Consider the following 19517-nt stretch of genomic DNA (forward strand, 5'->3'; position numbering starts at 1 on the left):
CAACTTCTGACGAGTTGTTTATTTTGGGGTGAGGGCTTGGACTTGGGTGGTTTGCACCATTTTCTATTCTTCAGGAATTAATAGACATCAACTTATAAACCACATTTTAAAACCAGGAGTTCATTCAGTTGGGCCATGTTAAAGGCCCAGTGCAGTCAAAAACATGATTTGCCTGCATTTTATATATACACTACATGACCAAAATTATGTGGACACCTGCAAGTCGGACATCTTATTCCAAAATCATGGGCATTAATATGGAGTTGGTCCCCCCTTTGCTGCTATAACAGCCTCCACTCTTCTGGGAAGGCTTTCCACTAGATGTTGGAAGATTGCTGCGGGGACTTGCTTCCATTCAGCCACAAGAGCATTAGTGAGGTCGGGCACTGATGTTGGGCAATTAGGCCTGGCTCGCAGTCGGTGTTCCAATTCATCCCAAAGGTGTTTGATGGGGTTGAGGTCAGGATTCTGTGCAGGCCAGTCAAGTTCTTCCACACCGTTCTCGACAAACCATTTCTGTATGGACCTCGCTTTGTGCATGGGGGCATTGTCATGCTGAAACAGGAAAGGGCCTTCCCCAAACTGTTGCCATAATGTTGTAAGCACAGAATCGTCTAGAATGTTATTGAATGCTGTAGAGTTAAGATTTCCCTTCACTGGAACTAAGGGGCCTAGCCCGAACCATGAAAAACAGCCCCAGCGCATTATTCCTCCTCCACCAACCTTTACAGTTGGCACTATGCATTGGGGCAGGTACTGTTCTCCTGGCATCCGCCAAACCCAGATTCGTCCGTCGGACTGACAGATGGTGAAGCGTAATTCATCACTCCAGAGAACGTGTTTCCACTGCTCCAGAGTCCAATGGCGGCAAACTTTACACCACTCCAGCTGACGCTTGGCATTGCGCACGATGAACTTAGGCTTGTGTGTGGCTGCTCGACCATGGAAACCCATTTCATGAAGCTCCCAACTAACAGTTCTTGTGCTGATGTTGCTTCCAGGGGCAGTTTGGAACTCGGTAGTGAGTGTTACAACCGAGGACAGAGGAATCTTCACGCGCTACGCACTTCAGCACTCGGCGGTCCTGTTCTGTGAGCTTGTGTGGCCTACCACTTCGAGGCTGAGCCGTTGTTGCTCCTAGACGTTTCCACTTCACAATAACAGCACTTACAGTTGACCAGGGCAGCTCTAGCAGGGCAGAAATTGTTGGAAAGGTGGCATCCTATGACGGTGCCATGTAGAAAGTCACTGAGCTCTTCAGTAAGCCATTCTACTGCCAATGTTTGTCTATGGAGATTGCATGGCTGTGTTCTTGATTTTATACACCTGTCAGTAACGGGTGTGGCTGAAAAAGCAGAATCCACTAATACTGAAATTGTGAAAATTATGATAGTGCCCTTTTAGTGTAAGAAATGTTGGTGGGATGGAGTTTTGGCTTGCCTGGCGACATCACCAGGCGGTAAATTAGTTAATAGACCAATAAGAGAGTTCCAAACCTCTCTTCCAATAACAGCTAGTTTTCAGCAGGTTGACATTTCTCATGAATCTTGCACTGAAGGCAGAACTGAGCGATTTCTGCTAGATGGGCCAGTTGCAAAGTCAAAATTGGCTATATCGTAAAAATCCCTGAACACTAAATTAGCTTTTTGGTCTTAATTTAAGATCAGGCATTAGGGTTAGCAATGTGGTTAAGGTTAGGTTTAAAATCAGATGTTATGACTTTGTGGTTGTTTCAGAGCTAGTGACCACTCTGTATAGCTGCCCCAGGCCAACATTTATGACAATAAATGCCAACCTGGCAGTTTTCAGTTTTCCCATCCAAGACAGAAATTGCTCTATTTTTGTTTCTTTTTGACCATTTTAATTGAAAACAATCACAGTAAGGTACTTACAGTGTGGGAAAAAAGTATTTGATCCCCTGCTGATTTTGTACGTTTGCCCACTGACAAAGAAATGATCAGTCTATAATTTTAATGGTAGGTTTATTTGAACAGTGAGAGACAGAATAACAACAAAATAATCCAGAAAAACACGTCAGAAATGTTATAAATTGATTTGCATTTTAATGAGGGAAATAAGTATTTGACCCCCTCTCAATCAGAAAGATTTCTGGCTCCCAGGTGTCTTTTATACAGGTAACGAGCTGAGATTAGGAGCACACTCTTAAAGGGAGTGCTCCTAATCTCAGTTTGTTACCTGTATAAAAGACACCTGTCCACAGAAGCAATCAATCAATCAGATTCCAAACTCTCCACCTTGGCCAAGACCAAAGAGCTCTCCAAGGATGTCAGGGACAAGATTGTAGACCTACACAAGGCTGGAATGGGCTACAAGACCATCGCCAAGCAGCTTGGTGAGAAGGTGACAACAGTTGGTGCGATTATTCGCAAATGGAAGAAACACAAAATAACTGTCAATCTCCCTCGGCCTGGGGCTCCATGCAAGATCTCACCTCGTGGAGTTGCAATGATCATGAGAACGGTGAGGAATCAGCCCAGAACTACACAGGAGGATATTGTCAATGATATCAAGGCAGCTGGGACCATAGTCACCAAGAAAACAATTGGTAACACACTACGCCGTGAAGGACTGAAATCCTGCAGCGCCCGCAAGGTCCCCCTGCTCAAGAAAGCACATATACAGGCCCGTCTGAAGTTTGCCAATGAACATCTGAATGATTCAGAGGAGAACTGGGTGAAAGTGTTGTGGTCAGATGAGACCAAAATGGAGCTCTTTGGCATCAACTCAACTCGCCGTGTTTGGAGGAGGAGGAATGCTGCCTATGACCCCAAGAACACCATCCCCACCGTCAAACATGGAGGTGGAAACATTATGCTTTGGGGGTGTTTTTCTGCTAAGGGGACAGGACAACTTCACCGCATCAAAGGGATGATGGACGGGGCCATGTACCGTCAAATCTTGGGTGAGAACCTCCTTCCCTCAGCCAGGGCATTGAAAATGGGTCGTGGATGGGTATTCCAGCATGACAATGACCCAAAACACACGGCCAAGGCAACAAAGGAGTGGCTCAAGAAGAAGCACATTAAGGTCCTGGAATGGCCTAGCCAGTCTCCAGCCCTTAATCCCATAGAATATCTGTGGAGGGAGCTGAAGGTTCGAGTTGCCAAACGTCAGCCTCAAAACCTTAATGACTTGGAGAAGATCTGCAAAGAGGAGTGGGACAAAATCCCTCCTGAGATGTGTGCAAACCTGGTGGCCAACTACAAGAAACGTCTGACCTCTGTGATTGCCAACAAGGGTTTTGCCACCAAGTACTAAGTCATGTTTTGCAGAGGGGTCAAATACTTATTTCCCTCATTAAAATGCAAATCAATTTATAACATTTTTGACATGTGTATTTCTGGATTTTTTTGTTGTTATTCTGTCTTTCACTGTTCAAATAAACCTACCATTAAAATTAGAGACTGATCATGTCTTTGTCAGTAGGCAAACATACAAAATCAACAGGGGATCAAATACTTTTTTCCCTCACTGTAATTGTTACCCAGAAATGATTTAATATTGAGATCAAAACATTTTTAAGAACCGCAGAGAGAGAAGGGAGCTAAGAGAATATTCTCTTACATTGCCATCGCCATAATAAATAAGAATCTGACTACATTCAGTGATGAAAATAATGACACTGACAACTACGAAAGACATGAAGGAATATTTATTAGTTAGAGCAGATTTGGTAATACAAACTTTTATGAAAAAAGCTACATGTAGATTTGCTTTATCAATATCTTGGTTCATATATTTATAAGTATGTACATTTCCCCTTGTACAAACATGCTAAAAGGGGGTTGACCTTCGAGTACAGACAACAATAAAAAGAGTGCGAGCGAGACACAAGAAGAGGGGAAAAAAAGGTTTCACTCTCCTTCAGTACTAGGCTAAGTAAACGTATTTGTTTCACACATTCTTGAATAGGAACTGCAGTTGTTCCAAGCAACTCTACTCAAAATGAAGCTGGCAAAGTATCCGAACTGTGAGACATTCAACTGTGTTGAACACAGGAGGCTGCCGGAACAGAGCACATGGAATGGCAAACACATGGTCCTCTGTAGCTCAATTGGTAGAGCATGGCGCTTGTAACGCCAGGGTAGTGGGTTCGATCCCCGGGACCACCCATACGTAAAAAGGTATGCAGACATGACTAAGTCGCTTTGGATAAAAGCGTCTGCTAAATGGCATATTATTATTATTATGGAAACCATGTGTTTGATACCATTCCACTGATTCCGCTCCAGGCATTAGAACGAGCCCGTCCTCCCTAATTAAGGTGCCACCAACCTCCTGTGGTGTTGAATCATAACACTTCAGTCACTTCACTACATGTCAGATTATTACAGTATAATCATGGAAGTGATCTGGTACCAGCAAACCATTTTTAAAATACTTGTCTCATTAAAATAATTATTAGGCCTTAAAATTAGCCTTATGGTTTCAAATTCACAAGTCTACAACTGGATTTAAACCAGTTCAGAAAGACACCCAGATTACATTTGACAGCGAGTGTCATCTTAAATCTAGTTTTCGGACCCTAAATATGTTGTTATATGTCATATCAAACACTCCAAAACATCTTCATATTAATCTCATAGCTGGCTGGATAAAATAACAGGTTAAACACACTCAAGAGGCAGTGTTCAGTTGGAACTGCACTGTTTCACTCCATAATGAATTGACCATCTAGAATTGTTGAACCTACTGAAAGCACTGATGCATTTTGCCGCTGTACAGACACTGATGACTACGAAAACGATAAATAAATAGAGGACAACATACTCCTTTTGACACAGGGATTAGTCATATCAAAAACAGAGTAAACCAGGACATTTTGGAGTGGAACAAAGGACACTCCAAGAGTCAAAGAGTTCACACCGTCTCCCATACGCACATCAATCAGCCAGGATAGAGCAGTGGGTTGAGGCAGTCCTGCAAGATTTACTTCCACTCAAAAAAACAAGTCCAAGTTCTGAATACACACATTGTCCTCATCCTCCACCTCCATCCCTCCACATCGACTCCTCAGGTGAAGGTTGGCTTTAGACCCGCAGGATCTCCAGGCAGTTGTTGTAGCCGATGGCGATCCAGTCAGGCTGGGTGGAGGCCCACTGGACGTTGTTGATCTCCCCCTCGGCCGTGTAGGCCAGAATAGGGTCCTCGATGGCCCTGGGCATTTGCTGGATGTCCCATATCAGCGCCTGGTGGTCGTCGGCTGAGGACGGAGGAAAGACAAGACATTATTATTACACTGACGTAAGAGAAGAATTAGAATGAGGACTGAGGAAAGGTGAGCTGGTAAAGGAGCTGTTTGTGCCTTACCTGCAGTGCAGATGTGACAGGAGGAGTGGGGAGCCCAGGCGATGCCGTTGACACAGGCCCGGTGGTTGTTGAGGCGGGCCACCGGCGTGCAGGGAACACGCACGTCCAGAATCACAACCTGAGACACACAGCACAGGAGAGAAACACATTAAATAGAGATAAGGAGAGGGAATGGACAATACCAAACTGAAAGAGGAATGAGAAAGGAGAGTTAATTAGACTGACCTCCATGCCGTCCATAGCCATGGTGGCCAGGTAGTTGGGGTCCTGTTTGTTCCAGCAGAGGCGCAGTAGGGGGTGGTGCTGGGGGTCTTCATAGATAATGGTGCTGTGCTCCAGGTGCCGCAGGTCAAACATGCGTACTGAGCCGTCTGCTCCGACCGACGCAAACATGTCCCGACCACCGCCTGCACGGCTGAACGCGATGTCATACACCTAGACACAGAGAACACCACCAACATACAGAGTTATTAAACTGGTACACCCACGGACACACATTCAGACTTATTTGACCTCAGGACCAGGGGTTGGAACGGAAATGATTTTCCAATCGTTCCGTTCCGAACAGAACCCATTTTTTTTGTTCCGTTCCAGTGGTCCGACTAGCATAATAAAGTTCTGAACTGGTTCGAACCCCAAAAAAAGTTACGGTTCATATACAGTGGGGAGAACAAGTATTTGATACACTGCCGATTTTGCAGGTTTTCCTACTTACAAAGCATGTAGAGGTCTGTAATTTTTATCATAGGTACACTTCAACTGTGAGAGACGGAATCTAAAACAAAAATCCAGAAAATCACTGTATGATTTTTAAGTAATTAATTTGCATTTTATTGCATTACTAGAATCCGGCAAGAATTCGGCAAGAATCATAACTTCACTGAATTACATAATTAAATATAATAATAGGAATATTTTTGGAACAAAAAAGAACATTATTAACCGGTTCTCAAGATTTGGAAATAAGGATTCTGTTACGGAACACTAGAGATCACTTTCGTTCCCAGGTCTGTTTACGTTCCTAAAAAAAATTATTATAATAATATATATATATATATACAGTGGGGGAAAAAAGTATTTAGTCAGCCACCAATTGTGCAAGTTCTCCCACTTAAAAAGATGAGAGAGGCCTGTAATTTTCATCATAGGTACACGTCAACTATGACAGACAAAATGAGAAAAAGAAATCCAGAAAATCACATTGTAGGATTTTTAATGAATTTATTTGCAAATTATGGTGGAAAATAAGTGTTTGGTCAATAACAAAAGTTTCTCAATACTTTGTTATATACCCTTTGTTGGCAATGACACAGGTCAAACGTTTTCTGTAAGTCTTCACAAGGTTTTCACACACTGTTGCTGGTATTTTGGCCCATTCCTCCATGCAGATCTCCTCTAGAGCAGTGATGTTTTGGGGCTGTCGCTGGGCAACACAGACTTTCAACTCCCTCCAAAGATTTTCTATGGGGTTGAGATCTGGAGACTGGCTAGGCCACTCCAGGACCTTGAAATGCTTCTTACGAAGCCACTCATTCGTTGCCCGGGCGGTGTGTTTGGGATCATTGTCATGCTGAAAGACCCAGCCACGTTTCATCTTCAATGCCCTTGCTGATGGAAGGAGGTTTTCACTCAAAATCTCACGATACATGGCCCCATTCATTCTTTCCTTTTCACGGATCAGTCGTCCTGGTCCCTTTGCAGAAAAACAGCCCCAAAGCATGATGGTTTCCACCCCCATGCTTCACAGTAGGTATGGTGTTCTTTGGATGCAACTCAGCATTCTTTGTCCTCCAAACACGACGAGTTGAGTTTTTACCAAAAAGTTCTATTTTGGTTTCATCTGACCATATGACATTCTCCCAATCCTCTTCTGGATCATCCAAATGCACTCTAGCAAACTTTAGACGGGCCTGGACATGTACTGGCTTAAGCAGGGGGACACATCTGGCACTGCAGGATTTGAGTCCCTGGCGGCATAGTGTGTTACTGATGGTAGGCTTTGTTACTTTGGTCCCAGCTCTCTGCAGGTCATTCACTAGGTCCCCCCGTGTGGTTCTGGGATTTTTGCTCACCGTTCTTGTGATCATTTTGACCCCACGGGGTGAGATCTTGCGTGGAGCCCCAGATCGAGGGAGATTATCAGTGGTCTTGTATGTCTTCCATTTCCTAATAATTGCTCCCACAGTTGATTTCTTCAAACCAAGCTGCTTACCTATTGCAGATTCAGTCTCCCCAGCCTGGTGCAGGTCTACAATTTTGTTTCTGGTGTCCTTTGACAGCTCTTTGGTCTTGGCCATAGTGGAGTTTGGAGTGTGACTGTTTGAGGTTGTGGACAGGTGTCTTTTATACTGATAACAAGTTCAAACAGGTGCCATTAATACAGGTAACGAGTGGAGGACAGAGGAGCCTCTTAAAGAAGAAGTTACAGGTCTGTGAGAGCCAGAAATCTTGCTTGTTTGTAGGTGACCAAATACTTATTTTCCACCATAATTTGCAAATAAATTCATAAAAAATCCTACAATGTGATTTTCTGGATATTTTTTCCTCAATTTGTCTGTCATAGTTGACGTGTACCTATGATGAAAATTACAGACCTCTCATCTTTTTAAGTGGGAGAACTTGCACAATTGGTGGCTGACTAAATACTTTTTTTCCCCACTGTATATACATACATACTGCTCAAAAAAATAAAGGGAACACTAAAATAACAAATCCTAGATCTGAATGAATGAAATAATCTTATTAAATACTTGTTTCTTTACATAGTTGAATGTGCTGACAACAAAATCACACAAAAATTATCAATGGAAATCAAATGTATCAACCCATGGAGGTCTGGATTTGGAGTCACCCTCAAAATTAAAGTGGAAAACCACACTACAGGCTGATCCAACATTGATGTAATGTCCTTAAAACAAGTCTAAATGAGGCTCAGTAGTGTGTGTGTGGCCTCCACGTGCCTGTATGACCTCCCTACAACGCCTGGGCATGCTCCTGATGAGGTGGCGGATGGTCTCCTGAGGGATCTCCTCCCAGACCTGGACTAAAGCATCCGCCAACTCCTGGACAGTCTGTGGTGCAACGTGGTGTTGGTGGATGGAGCGAGACATGATGTCCCAGATGTGCTCAATTGGATTCAGGTCTGGGGAACGGGCGGGCCAGTCCATAGCATCAATGCCTTCCTCTTGCAGGAACCGCTGACACACTCCAGCCACATGAGGTCTAGCATTGTCTTGCGTTAGGAGGAACCCAGGGCCAACCGCACCAGCATATGGTCTCACAAGGGGTCTGAGGATCTCATCTCGGTACCTAATGGCAGTCAGGCTACCTCTGGCGAGCACATGGAGGGCTGTGCGGCCCCCCAAAGAAATGCCACCCCACACCATGACTGACCCACCGCCAAACCGGTCATGCTGGAGGATGTTGCAGGAAGCAGAACGTTCTCCACAGTGTCTCCAGACTGTCACGTATGTCACATGTGCTCAGTGTGAACTTGCTTTCATCTGTGAAGAGCACAGGGCGCAAGTGGCAAATTTGCCAATCTTGGTGTTCTCTGGCAAATGCCAAACGTCCTGCACGGTGTTGGGCTGTAAGCACAACCCCCACCTGTGGACGTCAGGCCCTCATACCACCCTCATGGTGTCTGTTTCTGACCGTTTGAGCAGACACATGCACATTTGTGGCCTGCTGGAGGCCATTTTGCAGGGCTCTGGCAGTGCTCCTCCTGCTCCTCCTTGCACAAAGGCGGAGGTAGCAGTCCTGCTGCTGGGTTGTTGCCCTCCTACAGCCTCCTCCACGTCTCCTGATGTACTGGCCTGTCTCCTGGTAGCGCCTCCATGCTCTGGACACTACGCTGACAGACACAGCAAACCTTCTTGCCACAGCTCGCATTGATGTGCCATCCTGGATGAGCTGCACTACCTGAGCCACTTGTGTGGGTTGTAGACTCCATCTCATGCTACCACTAGAGTGAAAGCACCGCCAGCATTCAAAAGTGACCAAAACATCAGCCAGGAAGCATAGGAACTGAGAAGTGGTCTCTGGTTACCAGCTGCAAAACCAGTCCTTTATTGGGGGTGTCTTGCTAATTGCCTATAATTTCCACCTGTTGTCTATTCCATTTGCACAACAGCATGTGAAATTTATTGTCAATCAGTGTTGCTTCCTAAGTGGACAGTTTGATTTCACAGAAGTGTGATTGACTTGGAGTTACATTGTGTTGTTTAAGTGTTCCCTTTATTTTGTTGATATATATCAGGTTTCCGGTTTTGCTCCCTGAACCCCTGCTCACAACAACTAGCCTTTACTTACTCATTCATACAGTCTCAAACATGCACATTCATACAAGCAAACTAAACTTCAAGGCAAGGCTTATATTCCCCCTCAGCCCTCACACACCTCTTTGTCATGAGCAATGAGCTGAGTCTTGACATGGCCTGATACGAGGTTAACTCTGCCCAGCACCTGGCCAGTCTCCAACCCCCAGATAGTACAGGTGGTGTCAATGCTGGAGGTGCCTGTAGTGGACAGATCAGAACCAGTATTAAAAGCACTGACACTGACCAAACAAGACATACGGTAAAACTTCAATTAATAGCCTGGGTATTTATTTGCTTTAAATCACTGAACACAACCGCCGCTTATTAGAGACAAGCTTATTTTATACCCAGGCATCTATTTCCTTTATGCAGACAGCTCAATAAAATGTTTAAAATACTAACAGTATGACCAGTATAAACATTATAATAACAAATCCATTGCAGATCAGACTTGCAAAGGCTGCCTATCATATAACCCCCATTTCACGCTTTAGCACCATGAATTTGATGCCATGGCTAGCAACGATGACAGAAAAAATAAAAAAACGTTTTAATGCAAGTCTGTGGGAATATCAGAGCTGTGTCCATGGTAACCTTGTAAACAATTCATTTAGACTCAGCGTTTATTTGCTGAAATGTGCGCCAATGACCGGCTTTTAACATTTAACATTTAAATCATTTAGCAGACTTTTAAAAGGGACAGGCAGCTATTTGAGATTGCATTTACATTTACACATTTTAGTCATTTAGCAGACGCTCTTATTCAGAGCGACTTACAGTTAGTGAATACATATTTTTTTATACTGGCCCCCCGTGGGAAACGAACCCACAACCCTGGCGTTGCAAACGCCATGCTCTATCAACTGAGCTACATCCCTGCCGGCCATTCCCTCCCCTCCCCTGGACGACGCTGGGCCAATTGTGCGCCGCCCATGAGTCTCCCGGTCGCGGCCGGCTGCGACAGAGCCTGGATTCGAACCAGGATCTCTAGTGGCACAGTTAGCACTGCGATGCAGTGCCTTAGACCACTGTGCCACTTAATTGTTTTACTCTGACAAACATGCTGTAGACACTGACAGCAAACCAATAGGCTATATGCTAGAGCTGGGCGATAAACACAAAAATCCATGTCACAATAAATTGACTAAATTATCACAATAACCTTTATAACATTAATGTGCACCACAGTTATTTTGTTTATCTTACCCTTAAAACTACTACTTTGAATGTTGTAGCTATCAATTGTCGTATTAACAATCACCCATATTAGCAAACTTATTTAATTTGAAACTTCACATTTATCTACTAGAACCCTATAGGTTATTTACTGTAATGAAAAGAAAAGCAAAATGTCCACGATAAGTGGTCGGTGTCGATTATTTATCTCTTACCCAGTAGATTAGGATCCACTTCATTCCAGTCAAACGAGGTGAGTGGGGCACAGAAGTCAGAGTTCTTGTTGTTATTCAGCAAACATTCCAGACGCGTCTCTGTGTCACTGACCTAAGGGGTAAGATTTAACAAGCCATGCATGAGATGCTATACAACTACTTAGAAAAGAAGAGTCCCCCCTGGGCAAGTAACTGAGCTAGAGTTGCAACTCCAGATGCAGCAAGAGGGAGGAGGGATACATTAGTTAGAATAGGGTGCAGGCCAGGGAGTGCCCAACATATGACATCTATTATGTTTACGTATGATTTAGTATCAAGGAGGCTGTGGGTGCATGCATACCCTCCAGATGCGCAGGTAGTCCCCGCTAGTGGCAAGCAGATCTGGGTAAACACCCTTGCTGTCCGGGATCCACATGATCTTGGTGGTGGGGTAGGGGTGGTCAAAGGTGTTCCTGCAGATGAACTCTGAACTCTCCTCCTCCAGACCCACAATCTGCACCTGAAGACAAACAATCATTAAATCAGAAACCGCTCGACATACTATTTAAAAAGTAACAAATTACTCAGAGCTTAAACACACTTCATACTGTTTTTAGTCACTTTTTGGTAATGTTCATTCTCTGTGGGTGAGATCTTACAACATAGAAGCGAAGATCTGTTCTGGGATCTGTTCTGGGATTCACGGTGGTCCCAACTAATTCGTTATGGTCCTGCAATAGGACTCGTTAACAAAAATGTACAGTTCATCTTCTCACTCACCTTATTGTTATATTCTTCAACGAAACTTCCAAGGGCCAGGCGAAAGCGCTTGTCCGGACGAACGCTCCAGTTCATTGCATACACCGTCCATGGCGCTTCGTATTTGTAGATCTCTTTTCGCTTACCGTGGAGCGACATAGTTCAATAAACGAGATCTTATATAAAATCCTTAGCTATAAAAATTTTTTTATAAACAACTGTTTCCTTGGAACAAAATATACCCCACGGCTCGTTAAAGACTTTCCGAATTGAACAGTTCAAATGACAAAGGCTGTCAAACGACAGCTAGCTAGCTAGCTAACAGTCGTTAGTTATGGATGCTACACCTGCCCAGCTAACGTCGTTAGCTAGCTAGTAGCGCGTTGTACAGCGTGATAGCTATCTCTGTCGGACAACGAAGCTTCGAGGCACTAAAGTCTGCATTTGCTATTCGTTTGATTTTGAAGATGCGGATGAGTGAGCCTGCTTTTCGAATTGGGTCCTCTGCTAGCTTTGACCCGACTATGACTTCAACAACACTGCTGCCGTAACCACAAAGAAGGGTAGGGGGATCACTCTCATCGAAGAAAATGTCGGCGGTGTGACGCTAGCTAGCTCATAGCAAGGTAGTGTGGTGCACCCGATTAGACTACAATCACTCCATTAAAAGGTGGAAATCATCATACCAACCACACCATTCTGAAAATATCCTAAAATAATTTTTACTATTTTAACAGTGTAACCGAAGATTTTTATAAGCAACCCAAGATAGACCACAGCCTCAGCCTGTCGTTTCCAACGGGAACAAATGAGTTATAGTGGGCAGAACAAGCAAGGAGGTGGGGCAGAGCCAAGCACAAGCTATCGAGATCCTATTGGCGTGTTGTAGCAAATATTTCGGTTCGGGAACGCCTACTCTGTGCAATGCGCGTGTGCAATACCTACATTCGCCTTTGCACTCCTTCTAAACAACGCAGAAAGTCTACAAAACTTAGTCCACTCTGTTCATAACTGACTATAGTTTTAAGAACAGAAAACTGTATTGAGATCAAATGCTTCATCGATGAGAAAATGTGCAGAATGTCGGCAAAATCTATCTCGTTCCATCTTCTCCCACTGCCGGCCACTGTGCTTCCTCTCACTACCAGTGAGTGGAAACGCCAAGCGGATGCTTCACATTTACACATCCGGTGAAATGTCTGTCTCATTGTTCTTTCTGTGGTGTAACAGGGGTGGTGGACTCTGCATTGGGATTTTGGCTAGAAGGGATACAGTTTATGTCAGAATGGACTTTTCGTAACAGGTTAGGTTAGGAGAATTTACGCAGCAGGTTAGGATAATTAGGTTAAGTTTAGGAAAATAGTTAAGCTTAGCTAAAATGCAAAAAATATATATATTCGTCAATTTGAAATAAACTCTATCCCATCTAGCCATGACCCTGCTTTGGAGGCGGGGGAGGGGTATCACGGGGTCAGCAACCCCATACTTCAAACGTAGGTAACAAAATATTTCTAGGTAGAATCAAAGACAGTACAGTCGGTGGTACAGTATAAATAAAGGCTAATGCCGCGTTCAAAACAACTGGGAACTCGAAAAAAACGAGCTCCATCTGGGCAAAATAGTTTTGAACCGTCATTCAACTCGGAATTCCAAGTCTGAAACTCTGGCATATTTCTAGAGCTCCGACTTTCCGACCCGAAGATCACCTGATGTCATTATTTGACCTCGTTTTTTTTCTGAGTTCCCAGTGGTCTTGAAAGCACCATAAAACGTATTCTCCAATAGAAACCCCCAATCACACTTGTAGGTGATGTTGGTAGGATAGCTAAGCTCATGCGTAGAAATACGTCAAAGGGTCTAACCGTATTCTCGCGCCGAACTGCGCATGTGCTTATAAATAAAAGGGACTCCTTCACTATATATTATTTTTTGACGAAAATTAAAAAGTGTCAGTTTGTCACTTTCACGAGGTTGGAGTAATAACATGTTAACTACTTAAGACATTGGCTAGAATCTAGGTTGTGCCTTTAGATTTCGAGAAAACTAACAACAAGGAAGGATATTTCACTTCTCTCATTGACTTCTCAAACCCCGGCCTGGTCTGTTTGGTCTGTTTCGCAAGCGGTCCCGGAAATCTTGCGATGTTGCGCCTCTGGGTTTAGAAACTTGTGGTAGAATCTACTGTCAACGGAGGTATATACGGCGGAGCTGATGGTCATGTTGGCCTTGCAGTGGGTGGAGGAAGTTAAACAAGACAGAGTAGTTATTTGCTCTGATTCATGTGCAGTGTTAATGAGTCTCCAGTTCTTTAGGTCACGTAGCAGACAAGACCTGCTTTATGAGGTGCTACAAACCCATGGCAGGATTAAACAGATGGATATTCAGAGAAGATTTACTTGGGTCCCAGCCCATGTGGGGGTGGAGGGGAACGAGGCAGTAGATGAACAGGCTACACAAGCACTTAGTAGTGGGGATGTTGAAGTTTCAATGAGCAAGGCAAAAATACTGATATATACAATGATGGTGCAGAGATGGCAGGAGCAGTGGAATAGAGATAATAAGGGAAGGCATTTATTTCAAGTACAGAGGAAAGTCGGGGAGGGGAGGGCGGCAGGAAGGGACAGAAGAGAGGAGGCTATTTTTACAAGATTAAGGGTGGGACACAGCCAGTTGAATAAGACATTAAATGTGATAGGAAAGCATCCAATAGGAAAGTGTGATTATTGTCAGGAAACAGAGACAGTGGAGCATGTATTGCTACAGTGTGGGCAGTATCAGAGGGAAAGAGAGAGGATGAGATCTAGTATGAGGGAGAAGGAGATACAGGCAATTAGTTTAAAGAGTATATTGAGTAGAACGTCATTAGATATAGTCTCAAATATTTTGTTATCTTTTTTAAGTGCAACGTGGCTGGCAGGTAGGATTTAGTTTCTCCCTGTCTCTGGCCCACACTCCAGTACAGTAGGTAGCGGTAATGCACCATTACGTTGGATGCCAACCGCCGATAAACCCCACTGAAGAAGAAGTACTGTCAACGGGACTGTGCGGAACAGTAAAGATAACGACGGCCCTTAGCGTTTTCCAGAGGAACATATTTTAACACTCCATAGGTATTCATACAGCTAACGTTACATGTGAAGTTTTGTTTTAGTTTGATTCAACTTGATAAATCAGGCTATTGTTATGTTGTCAACTACTTATTAGCTGTAGCGTGGCAGGAACTTGCTCGGTTAGAATGGGAAGAGATGGGGGGATGGGGCACGTTGGCTAATCAGTCAGTGATCTAGTTAGCTAGTTAGACTGTTAACGTTAGTTAGTTAACCAGAAATCGTCAACTGTGGGTGCATATTTGCTAGCTCATTGTAATCTTAGCCATCTGAAATGTTCTATGATTTCAGATAGCCACTCCAAGCTAGCTAGCTAACCAGAGTCAGAGAGTGGATTTGGCTAGCAGAAGACAGCTAGCTCAGCTGAATGTTAAGCAAAATATTTGTAGCCGTGGTTTGTTAAACTGGTAGTTAACTAACATAATCGGACTACGGTGTCGAGAATGATGATGTGTCTATAAAGAATGTGGTCCTCTGTAGCTCAGCTGGTAGACCACGGCGCTTGTAACGCCAAGGTAGTGGGTTCGATCCCCGGGACCACCCATACACAAAAAAAATGTATGCACGCATGACTGTAAGTCGCTTTGGATAAAAGCGTCTGCTAAATATTATATTATTATAAGAAAGTAACGTGAGCCATCTATTTTTAGAATATGGATGACTTGTGAATGATTAGGGTCACTGGGTCATTACCAAAAACCACAGTCCATGTCCAGTCAGATTGATGGGCAGAATCTATGGCGTTCAGACTGACACATTTTTGATTTAGGTCATTTGACAGTGTCCAGCGCTAGCTACCACTCTCTTGGATGTTGACCTTTTCAGTGGGAGTGGAAGTAAGAGACACATTTTTTGCTGAGACATGAAGTGGTAGTTATGTGTTGTAAACAAACAAGTTACTATCCTGGGCATGTAGCTAAATCAACTCACTGTAATGCAGATGTTTGTTGGAAACGTGTGACAACCAGCCTGTGTGAGACTGACTGAGGCATTCTGTCTAGTGCTGGTTTGACCTTCTGTCACCTTCAAACCCACCTGGTTTGACCTGAATTTACCTTTCCCTCCTTATCTTCCTCCTGCTCGTCTCCTCCTCCTCTCCTCTACCGGCCTGTGCTGGCGCAGCTTCAACCATGAGGAGTGTGTACCTCCTGCTGCCCGCGCTGCTGCTTCTCCTGGCACTGCCCGTCTCCAGGGGACGCTACAACGATGACTTTGACGATGGGGAAGACCTGGCAGACTTTGCAGATGACAATGACTTTGCTGAGTTTGAGGATGTGAGTGAGGACACTGCGGCCGAGCCAGAGACGGCCCCTCCAACCCGTGCGGCCCCCCCTGCTCAGCCTGCTGAGGAAGATGAAGATGAGGACGAGGCCACAGTGGAGCTGGATGAAGACGGACAGGAGGACGGCTTTGAGGACTCTGATACACAGGTTAGGGGCTGCAGTGGCCTGGTAGCTTGCATATGACCAGGGACAACTTGGTTGGCACACTATCCCATGCGCTGTATTTTTGGTTTGTGCCAGAACTAATCCATATTTCATTTTGTATTGCTGTAGGATCAAGACATGTACAGCAAGTACGATCCAGACGAGTTTGATGGCATGGAGAAGCCCAGCCAGTCCCTCAAAGACCCCCTGATCATCCACACAGTAAGTTCACTGTTAACACCAGACCAGTGACCATTAAGAAGCCATTGATTCCAGACCTATTTCTTAAACTGTACTCTGACAATCAAGAAGCACATCCCTCTTAAATGTGAGTGCCAAGATGAAACATCTTTAATGTTGTGGTTGTCATGGTGATGAAGTCTGTCCGTCTCCCCCTTCCAGGTGCCGGCCCACCTTCAGAACAGCTGGGAGAGCTACTACATGGAAATTCTAATGGTGACGGGCCTGCTGGCCTATATCATGAACTACATCATCGGCAAGAACAAGAACAGCCGTCTGGCCACAGCCTGGTTCAACTCCCACAGAGAGCTGCTGGAGAGCAACTTTGCCCTGGTGGGTGACGATGGCACCAGTAAGGATGCAGTGAGCACCGGGAAGCTGAACCAGGAGAATGAGCACATCTACAACCTGTGGTGCTCAGGTCGAGTGTGCTGTGAGGGCATGCTCATCCAGCTTAAGGTATTTACAGTGTGTGTGAGTAAGAGAGAGAAAGTGTTTGTGTGAGAACTAGCTGCTGTTTCAATGTTTTCTCTGGTCTGTTCCAGTTTGTGAAGAGGCAGGACCTGCTGAATGTACTGGCCAGGATGATGAGGCCAGTCTGTGATCAAGTGGTGGGTACATATGATGCCTGCATACATGTACATCACCAGTCACATTGTCAATCACCTAAGCGCTCACAAATACTTTCCTAAAGGTAGACCTTTTCTGTTGTCTGACTTGTTATATATTTCTGTCTCTTTTTCTTTGTAGCAAATCAAAGTTACTCTGAATGATGAGGACATGGATACGTTTGTGTTTGCTGTGGGCACCAAAAAGGCCATGGCCCGGATGCAGAAGGAGATGCAGGACTTGGTGAGGGGCGGGCCAACATCACTATACTCTCATTCATTCAGCCATCCAGACACTATTAACCATCTATGAGCCTCAGGCTGTGTGGGTGTATGTATTGACCCGTCTTTGTTTGTGTATCTGTCTGTCCCCAGAGTGAGTTCTGCAGTGACAAGCCCAAGTCAGGGGCCAAGTACGGCCTTCCTGAGCTCCTGGCCATCCTGACAGAGATGGGTGAGGTCACGGATGGTGTGATGGACAGCAAGGTGAGCAGGGGAGGGGACTTCTATTGTGGCCTACTCACTACAGTGGGGACTTTGTCACTAGGCTATTGCAGTGTTCTCTCACTGTTTGTAGTGGGAGAATATGACACATTGAGTACGGTGTGCTACAATTTGATAGACCCCTTGTTTTTCTTTCCTTCACCCTTCCACTGTCTTTGTCTTTCAGATGGTTCATTATATCACCAACCATGCTGACAAGATAGAGTCCATCCATTTCTCTGACCAATTTTCTGGTCCAAAAGTTGTGCAAGAGTAAGTGTGCCTGCAAGCAAGTCCGTTTTTCCACAACATCTTAACTATATCACACAAATGTCTTTACTCCACTCCTATCCCTGGTCTTGTATTAAAGCCTCTGTTATGAAATGATCTACAGCAATTTCTGTTACCTGAAGCTGCCTTCTCAACCCTGTTATGTTTCAGAGATGGACAGCCCTTAAAGCTGCCTGAGACCAAGAAGACGCTGCTGTTTACATTTAATGGTGAGCCAATTGTCTCCGCTTGAAATGCTTTCCAACACTGGCATGCAGCCGATTCGCACATTTCATACATAGTGACTGAATGAAATGTTAACAAATATTTTCTTGTGGTTGTGCATGTAGTGCCTGGCATGGGCAACACGTCTCCTAAAGACATGGACACTCTGCTACCCCTGATGAACATGGTCATCTACAGCATCGACAAGGTCAAGAAGCTCCGCCTCAACAGAGAGGTGAGAATGGCAGGATAATTAGACTACTCCTACTACACCCTCAATCTGGCCTATTGGCAGACGTTTTATTTACTTTTATCCACAGTCTTCCTTTCATCCATCACTGCATCTCCATTCTCACCCTCTATCTCTCCCTGTGTCTGTCCTCCAGGGAAAACAGAAGGCAGATAAGAACCGTGCCCGTGTGGAGGAGAACTTCCTGAAACAGACCCACAATCAGCGCCAGGAGGCTGCTCAGACCCGGCGGGAGGAGAAGAAAAGGGCTGAGAAGGAGAGGATCATGAGCGAGGAGGATCCTGAGAGACAGCGCCGCCTGGAGGTCAGTTCCACCACAGCCCCCCAGCAGAATAACACCCAATGGAACCCTATACACTGGAACACTACACACAGGAACACAGCACACTGTTCATCTTGGCCTTCTTTGTACCTCTTGCTCTAACTGCCTCTATGGTCTTTCCCCCTTTTACAGGAGGCTGCTCAACGTCGTGATCAGAAGAAGATTGAGAAGAAGCAGATGAAGATGAAGCAGATCAAAGTCAAAGCCATGTGAGGATAGACAGCTACAGGGATTCAATCACACAGCTCAGACGGTTTTCACACTGCTTCCATCCATCTCTCTCACTTCAACGCCCAGTTCTGGCTCACAGGCTCACACAGACATTCCCATCTCCATGGGTGTCAAGCTTAGCTGTTTCTGTTCTCATGGAAACACTTTGTCCAATCAGTGAGGTTTTCCTTGGCTGTGAGTGAGCTGCTAGTGACAAGCGAGAGGGACAGAGGAGTTTTGCATATCAAGTCTGTCGCCACGACAACCCGTGCCAGTTTTTCTGTTTTGACTTTTTCTTCTGCCTAGGTCTTCATTGCTCTTTTCAAAGCAAGTCGGCTCAATGAGCTTTTTAATCCAATCGACAGGGATTTGGGGGTGCACCTCTCGGTGGTAAATAAAATGCTCATATTTTAAAAGGCATGAAGGAATGTGAGGCTTGTTTCATGAGTTATTAAGTTAACACTGGATGCTGCAAGACGAGATGCAAAGTATCCCATTTTAATTTATATCTAAGTGACAGTCATTACAAGCTATGTCTGTCTCTGGTGAATTTCTAAGCAAACATAATAAAATGCACTGGAAGCTATTGAACAATC

The 19517-nt window shown here is 44.7% G+C and overlaps 2 protein-coding genes across 3 annotated transcripts; one reads left to right on the plus strand and one right to left on the minus strand.

Annotated features, from left to right (window-relative positions):
- Window positions 1-4231: 4231 nt before the first annotated feature.
- Window positions 4232-12772, minus strand: LOC123491307 (DDB1- and CUL4-associated factor 7-like). The gene is made up of 7 exons (XM_045221596.1): window positions 11801-12772; window positions 11382-11540; window positions 11042-11153; window positions 9730-9848; window positions 5557-5766; window positions 5332-5449; window positions 4232-5224 (listed from the first exon to the last, which is right to left on the minus strand). The coding sequence occupies exons 1-7, from the start codon at window positions 11936-11938 to the stop codon at window positions 5052-5054; spliced, it is 1029 nt and encodes a 342-aa protein (XP_045077531.1). The 5' UTR covers window positions 11939-12772; the 3' UTR covers window positions 4232-5051.
- Window positions 12773-14781: 2009 nt separating this feature from the next.
- LOC123491308 (PAT complex subunit CCDC47-like) lies at window positions 14782-19517 on the plus strand. 2 transcript variants are annotated; one of them, XM_045221598.1, is made up of 13 exons: window positions 14792-14889; window positions 15656-15722; window positions 16009-16316; window positions 16443-16535; window positions 16716-17012; window positions 17099-17164; window positions 17304-17405; window positions 17537-17647; window positions 17832-17917; window positions 18086-18144; window positions 18265-18374; window positions 18526-18693; window positions 18844-19517. In XM_045221598.1, the coding sequence occupies exons 3-13, from the start codon at window positions 16017-16019 to the stop codon at window positions 18922-18924; spliced, it is 1473 nt and encodes a 490-aa protein (XP_045077533.1). In that variant the 5' UTR covers window positions 14792-14889; window positions 15656-15722; window positions 16009-16016; the 3' UTR covers window positions 18925-19517. The 2 variants fall into 2 exon arrangements, with proteins under 2 accessions (XP_045077532.1, XP_045077533.1); XM_045221597.1 differs by lacking the exon at window positions 15656-15722 and having other exon boundaries at window positions 14782-14889.

The sequence above is a fragment of the Coregonus clupeaformis genome, chromosome 7, assembly GCF_020615455.1.
Source record: "Coregonus clupeaformis isolate EN_2021a chromosome 7, ASM2061545v1, whole genome shotgun sequence".
Taxonomy (NCBI): Eukaryota; Metazoa; Chordata; class Actinopteri; order Salmoniformes; family Salmonidae; genus Coregonus; species Coregonus clupeaformis.

Bases quoted from the DNA above. Each gene is read 5' to 3' on its own strand.
- LOC123491308 (XM_045221597.1), top strand. From the start codon at position 16,017: ATGAGGAGTGTGTACCTCCTGCTGCCCGCGCTGCTGCTTCTCCTGGCA. The intron at 16,317-16,442 runs GTTAGGGGCTGC...GTATTGCTGTAG, and splicing joins TTGAGGACTCTGATACACAG to GATCAAGACATGTACAGCAA. The intron at 16,536-16,715 runs GTAAGTTCACTG...TCCCCCTTCCAG, and splicing joins ACCCCCTGATCATCCACACA to GTGCCGGCCCACCTTCAGAA.
- LOC123491307 (XM_045221596.1), bottom strand. From the start codon at position 11,938: ATGTCGCTCCACGGTAAGCGAAAAGAGATCTACAAATACGAAGCGCCA. The intron at 11,154-11,381 runs GTATGCATGCAC...CTTACCCCTTAG, and splicing joins ACTACCTGCGCATCTGGAGG to GTCAGTGACACAGAGACGCG. The intron at 5,450-5,556 runs GTCAGTCTAATT...TGTGTGTCTCAG, and splicing joins TGGCTATGGACGGCATGGAG to GTTGTGATTCTGGACGTGCG.